This window comes from Ochlerotatus camptorhynchus, unplaced genomic scaffold (assembly GCF_037179485.1).
Source record: "Ochlerotatus camptorhynchus isolate MF236.1 unplaced genomic scaffold, CSIRO-AGI_Acam_v1.1 ptg000087l, whole genome shotgun sequence".
NCBI lineage: Eukaryota > Metazoa > Arthropoda > Insecta > Diptera > Culicidae > Ochlerotatus > Ochlerotatus camptorhynchus.
The window spans coordinates 354,478-362,125 of NW_027040577.1; the positions used below are offsets into that span (position 1 = coordinate 354,478).

Consider the following 7,648-nt stretch of genomic DNA (forward strand, 5'->3'; position numbering starts at 1 on the left):
GTGTTTTTAATTGGTGCGATTTTTTTTTACCTTCTGTGATTCAGTTATTTTTACTTGCATACATCATGGTTTGCGAAATTTGTGCTTGCGACACTTCTGTCGACTCGGTCATGTGGACGTGTGCAGGTTGCCCAAGAATGTTCCACGCTACCTGCATTGGGGTAACTGTACAACGGAACTCACTTCGCAGGAAGGACAGGAAGGTATCGGACTTTACATCTTACATACTACCATGCTGCAAGTCCTGTCAAGAGCTTTTACAGGCAAAACTCGATTTTAAAAGCATTGCTGAACAGCAAAAATCGATCGAAAAGCAACTGAATGGCAATGCGGAGGTGATGCACCGGCTCACGTTTCAACAAGAAAAACCGAACCTCGTTCATGAAGCGATCGATGGCATAGACATTTTGCTGACCAGTATGAAAAATGAGTTGGCCGCAATTAATAAAAGTAACAGTTTAGCTGGCAGTGTCGTTGCCATAAAAAACCACATTACCTCGCTACTTGATACTGCAACGATGTCAACAAAGGATAATGTTAATGTGGCGGTCAAATCAGTGACGTCAGAGCTATCAACTGACCTACGTAACTTAAATGATGAGGTTAGCCATCTCACCCAACTCTCTTTAGATACCGCGGCAAGTTGCACAATGCAAACAAATTCAATGTTGGAGCTTGAAATACTCGATGAGGTGAAGGCGCTGTCTGCCAACATAGCACACCATACTGCATGGCAACCATCTTCTCCCGACTTACACCCCAGTTTGGAGGTAGAATTGAACAAGGAAAAGGACGCTGATAGCTCCGGGTGGCGTCTTATAGGTACGAGGAGAGTATGGAAGGCCGATTGGTCTGAATACGATGCGCGGAAATTAAGACGTTCGAATCAGCAAAAACAGGCTGATAATGCAAAAAGGCGACGCAAGCGACAAAGCAGAAGGTATCAAAACATCAACAACTTCAGCTTGCGAAATCACCGCAACAATCACAACAACAATAACAACAACAATAACAACAACAATCGGAGGACAATTTTCGGCTTCAACAATAACCACGGCGACAATAATTACAATAGATCCAATTTGCTCCCCACTGATCGAGAGCTTCTAACTGTGGCAAAGGATCGCTTCTCCAAACCTCCGGTTACACCGTCGATGCGATTTGAAAAAGGTGAAATATTAAACCCTTACCCGGTCAGCGGTACTGCGAATTCACATTGGCTGGCTAACCCCTCTACATCGACCGGAGCGTGTCTATGTAGACATTCGTGTTTTCGTCGAAATTGACGCTCTCTCCAGAGGAAGTAGATGACAACAGTGTTGCAGAACCGACCGATTTTCAAGATTTGACGACCTCTCAGGACCAAGAAGAAGAGGTAATTAATTTTAATAGTTTTAAGTGTTCAGGGAATACAACATCGCAATGTACATATGAAAGCAAGGAGCTACTCGTCTATTGCCAAAATTTTAACAGAATGAAAAGTGCTTTCAAAGTGAACGAAATTTATAAACAAGTATCAGCATGCAATTTTCATGCAATTTTAGCAACGGAAACCAGCTGGGATGCTGGAGTAAAGAACGAAGAAGTTTTTGGTGATCGATTCAATGTTTTTTATGGATGATCGTGATAAAACGTTATCCAACAAAAAAAAGTGGTGGTGGTGTCATAGTAGCAGTTAGTGTTGACTATGAATCTGAACAAATATCATCTTGTAAGTGTAAGGAGTTTGATCACGTTTGGGTCAAATGTTTCATTGGAGATCAAGTTCATATTTTTGCGACAGTATATTTTCCTCCAGAATATGCAAAGCAAGATTCATACGAAAAAAAATTTAAACTAGCTGAAAATATTATTTCGAAATGTGAGGCGGAAGCAAATGTTCACATATACGGAGATTTTAACCAACGCTCAGTGAATTTTATTGTTGATGACGACAACGAATCTTTGTTGATACCGATTATAGGAGAAAATGAAACACGGACGGATATTACAGTTAACAATTTATCCCTCAAAGAAATCTTGCATGCTCTTGAGTCCTTGGATACGTCAAAAGGCACTGGTCCAGATGGTTTACCACCTAGTCTTCTAAAAACACTTTCAAATGAATTAGTAAAGCCTTTATTTTGGTTGTTTAATTCATCGTTAAACGCCAGTATGCTGCCTCCAATTTGGAAGGAATCTTTCTTAATCCCTATTTTTAAAAGCGGGTAAAAATCGGATATCACAAACTATCGCGGGATTGCTATATTATCTACTATTCCTAAACTTTTGGAGTCCATCATTAATGCCAACATATTTTCCCAAGCTAAATCTCTCATTACTAGTAAACAACATGGATTTGTTAAAGGTCGATCTACAGCCACTAATTTGATAAATTTTGTAACATATGCTTTAAATGTAATGGATAAGGGAAATTACGTAGAAACATTATATACTGATTTTAGTAAAGCATTCGATAGAGTGGATATACCACTGTTGATTTTCAAGTTGTCCAAGTTAGGTTTTAATACCAGGCTACTGCAATGGATCGAGTCATACTTGTCAAGGAGAACGCAAAGAGTAAGATTTGAAGGAAAATTGTCGTCTGTCGTTCATGTAACATCTGGTGTGCCCCAAGGTTCGCATCTTGGTCCACTACTATTCATCTTATTTGTCAATGATATAGAATACATTTTGAAGCTGCTTCATGTTTCAATATATGCAGACGACATGAAACTTTTCATGGAAATATCTAAAGCATCTGATATGCAGCTATTTCAGCAAGAAGTTGACATTTTTTACGCTTGGTGTAAGAAGAATTTTTTAGAGATTAACGTTAGTAAATGTAATTCTATATCGTTTACAAGAAAGCATGCCATAGTAAATGACACAATTTCCCTTGGTGAGAAAACAGTTGAAAGTTGTAATCAAGTAAGGGACTTAGGCATTATTCTCGACTCTAAGTTGTCATTTGTTGATCACTACAATAACATTATATATAAAGCAAGTAACATGCTAGGGTTTATCAAAAGATTTAGTCTGCACTTCAATGATCCTTACACTATTAAAACATTGTATGTGGCCTATGTGAGACCTCTTCTTGAATACTGTAGCGTAGTGTGGGCTCCGTATCAGGATACATATATAAACCGCATTGAGTCTGTTCAAAAACAGTTTTTGTTGTTTGCCCTTCGAAAATTAGGTTGGACGAGATTACCACTTCCATCTTATGAATCGCGATGTTTGTTAATAAGTTTAGATGGACTGAAAAAACGAAGAGACTTTGCCATGGTAACATTTATAAACGATGTTATTGCTCAAAGAGTTAATGTTCCGGAAATTTTAGAAAATATAAATTTTTATGCTCCCACTCGCTCTCTGAGGATTAGGAATTTGTTTTACATTAACAATCAAAGAACAAACTAAACTAAAAATGGGCCTTTGAATAGAATTATGACCTGCTATAACGCATATTCCCTATCAATTGATGTAACAATGAATAAAATAACACTAAGAAAAGCATTCTTTTCAAGGTTAGCCAGGCAATAATATTTAAGACATAGTTAATAAGCATTCATTGTAATTGGTCTACGATTGATTGACGACATAAATAAATTTGTAGAAGTGGTGGAAAAGGATGGTAGATGAGGTTGACAGTACTACTGTGCAAGACATGATGAGAGGTATTCCGTGAAAATTTTGAAAATAAATCCGAAAAGCTGACGAATAATTTTTGTTGTATTTTTCCCTGAAAGCTAAATAAAAATCCTACAAAATTATATCTTTAACGTTGGAGAATTGACCTATTTTGTACGGCCAAATTCTAAATGGAACAGACTTTATTTAATGTCGGTTCATAAATTATGTGTTGCATTGATTGCATGTGTAAGACACGTTTATAACTTGCTAAAATTCGCCAGAGTTTCTCATTTACACAAAAATCCCATTGGATATTTTATTCAAAACTTGTATAAGTTTAGATTATGTTTCACCCTGTTTGAAATAACCAACACTAGGCAACCTCAGTACTTATTTTCTAAGCTGTCACCTTTTAGAACTTGCAAGAACTAGACATTTTCTAATTCCTCAGCATAAAAGTGCTTATTATAGTCGGTCTATGTTTGCAAGAGGCATTGTTTATTGGAATCAGTTACCTTTAAACACCAAATCTAATAATTCAACGGCGGGATTCGGACGGGATTTGAGAGAACACATCGCAGAGTAAATAATATTACAATGAAAAAATATCAGAACAAGAAACAATAACCGACTTAAATTTCGTTACATGAATTGCATATAATAAATAAATAAATGCAATGCCCCATTTTGCCTAGTAGCCAATCGCCGAAGCCTATCTGGTGAAGTTTTGTCACATATTAACCTCTAAAATGAAGCTAATATCTTTCCATTCATACGGTAAACAGATTCATAATAATTGCTGGTGGCAAGTGCAATATAAATAAGATTTGCTATCAAAGCAGTCGATCATAAATTAATTGACAATAAATTTGATCCCATGTGTTGAATAAAAAAACTGCTCTACTTACATTGATTCCATGAGCGAATGACACCGGTAGCGCCGTTGTGATGATCAGCACCCACAGGATTGTGATGGCCCAGAGGGTATTTTTCTCAGTTCTTATCACCATACTAGCTATAGGATGCACCACCGCCATAAATCGATCCAGAGACATCAGCACTAAAGTGTAGATGCTAGCATGTGCCGTCACCACTATCAAATATTGAACAGTTTTGCACCAAAGGTCTCCAAATGGCCACGATGGAAACACATAGTCGCTCGCAGTGAACGGTATGCAGAATATTACAAACAGAAGGTCTGCTACGGCCAGATTGATGATCAGTAAATTGGTCGTTGATCTCATCATTGGATTAGAAAGCACCACCAGTACCACCAGGGCATTTCCCAGCAAACCAGTTATTCCGATAAGTCCGAAAAAGATTACCACAATTCTAGACACCATCTCATCGAATTCTCTGTCATCCTCCGGAGGCAACCCAGATGTCATCGAATTAGTGGTGGACAGGACAGTAGTGTTAAAATGGCCACCTGCAGCAGCCGAAGCTGCCACCATCAAAGAACTATAGCTATCATTCACCATCTTCGCTATTCGTTTTATTCGCTTACAATGATATAAATCACCTAATCCTACAGTTACGCTGTCGAAGCAATTTTTTGTATCCTTCCGTTTCTCACTGCTTACATCAACGTACACAAGAAAACACCATAAAACATAAAAGAACACTTCAGCTCGCTATAAATCACATGATTCAGCTTAGGTTTCATACGTTCACTATTCATTCAGCAAACCAGAAGCAAGCACCACTTTCATCACAAGAACTCCTTGAAAAATCGCAGAAACACGTTTTTCTTCACGCTCGCACTCTCCATGCATATGCAACAGGTACAACATGTCCTACACAAATTGACCGCAAACAACGAGCTCCCTATGGGCACCATGTGCATAATCAAATGAACTGTTTCACACTGGCGACCCTTCCTAGCATATTATTCCTGGCTCGACACTTTGTGCACTTGGTGCCAACATAATTTCAGTCTCACATCCTCACGGTTCCGGTTTATGGGTCGACAATGCTTCGCCTGCCAAGTACTCAGGTTGTACTCAAACCGGCTACGGCGAATCCGATGTTCTTCCTAGCACAGTGCGGATGCTACTGAACCATCTGCCAGCCGTCGTTCAACTGTATATCCAAAAGCCATCAATTTTCCACTCAGCGTCGGATGCTAGTCCTTACGCATCACTCCGAAAACCAAAACCACCAAAGGATCAGCGACAGGATATCAACCACTCGGGATCGCCACCCAACACCTACTGAATGATCTGAAGGTTAAGCACAACGTTCACACCCACCTGTGTCTGGCAGGAAAATTGGGGTTGAAGACTCTCTTTCTCTCTCTCTCCCTAATTGCGTGGGAAATTGAAGAGAGAGCTTTGCCGCTATTCTCTCCCCGGGAAAACGATAACGCAACTGGTTGCTTTCCATTGGAAAAGACCGGTTTCATGAATGAAAATTCCAATGTGGGCTGTTGTTGGCAAAACCGCTCACTACCTCCTTCTAGAGCATAGGTAAATAGGATATTTCATGAAATAAATTGAACGGAAAACATGTGCTTGGAGCGATGCTGTTGCAGGATAGAAAAACAGCCACGGCGTTTGTCGGTTTTGTCCTATCTAAGAAGTAGTTAGTGGGGCGTAATACCTTGCTTATAGCTTAACTATATTTTTTCAGCAGGAAAATTAATTATCCTGGGATTGATGCACCTGAGGCACGATTTACAAAGCATTCCATTAGAGTTTCCTCATTCTATTTCAATTACACTAATTTTGCAGGAATAGACCACGAAGAAATCAATTACGATCAATGCACTATAGTTGGAAAATCGCAAATCCCAGCCAAAATTATTTACAAAGCGCTATTTCAAAGCTTCTTTTAGTAGTAAAAATTTACATTTTTTATTCCTCTGTTCGGGACCTAACACTACTGCGACCAGTTAATTAATCTATTGTAGTATATCCCGTGTCATTAGTTTAGTGCATGGCGTATTACTCAATCACTATTGAGAAATGATGAAATATTCGATTTTTTTTACAGTTGCCACTCTTGCATTTATCGCAAGCAGTGCTGTAAATTCTCAAAATCATTTGAACATTTTTGATGAAAATGAGAAAAGTAGCTATTCGCTATCAAAGGGGACCTCCTCCGAATGGGTGAAATCAGTTGCTTAGTCATTTGACGAAGGCATGGATCATTCTCATTTAAGAAACGCTATATATCATTCGATTGAGTGTAACCTAAACACAAACGGAGCTCTGGTCGACATTCCGGCGAAAAAGCTAAGCCAACCCGACACCAACCTGACTTCTATCAAACCCCAACCCGATGTTGACCCGACATTGACCCGACATAAACCCAAAATTGACCCGACGTTAACACGACATTGGGTCGACATCGACCTTAAATTAGCCTTACATTGATCCGACATCGGGTCGACTTGTCTGTTCGGGACCATTTTCCTGGATTTCTTCCATACTTCACTGTCGTATATCAAATGATACTGAGTGACTCAATTGACAGTGACAATGAGCTTCGAATGAGAAAGGGGCTCTTCAAATTATGGTCATGTGAGAATTCGTTTACACAGAATTGATTGAATGGTTGTAGTGGTTCATCTTCAATCGAATGATATGAAAATTTACAGCACTGATCGCAAGGATCCGACTTTAATTGAAAAGTCCCGCTATTTAAACACTTCGGAGTGTTGAAACACCCTCCAAAGGCGCGCCCCTTTGTCAGTAAAAATTGGATTCCTTAGTAACAAAATTAAGGTATGACACCGATAATGACCATGCATCAGAACCCTAGTCTTAACCACTTCAAACTAGGGAACAACGAATAGAAGATAAGGAATCACATAGATGAAGACAACTAACTCATTTTTTTCCTTGTTTCAAGATCATTCTCGGTAGACAAAGCCGAGTCTTGTCACTATCAACAAGGCAAAAAATCCTGCTCCCCTAGTTTATTTATTTATTTATTTATTTCGTCAACCAACGTAGACTAGTACATATTAGAATACAGTTTTGTTTTCTTAAATTTATTTATTTATTTCGTCAAGTTTGAAGTAGTC

General features: G+C 38.8%; 1 protein-coding gene across 1 annotated transcript in view; it reads right to left on the reverse strand.

Annotated features, from left to right (window-relative positions):
• Nucleotides 1-5,240, reverse strand: part of LOC135698496 (allatostatin-A receptor-like) — a gene marked incomplete at its 3' end in the record, with an annotated part of 349,684 nt that extends 344,444 nt beyond the window's left edge. Inside the window, exon 1 of the mRNA XM_065218500.1 lies at nt 4,527-5,240. Within this exon, the coding sequence (XP_065074572.1) occupies nt 4,527-5,099 (573 nt within the window). The remainder of the gene's footprint in view (nt 1-4,526) is intronic.
• Nucleotides 5,241-7,648: the final 2,408 nt, after the last annotated feature.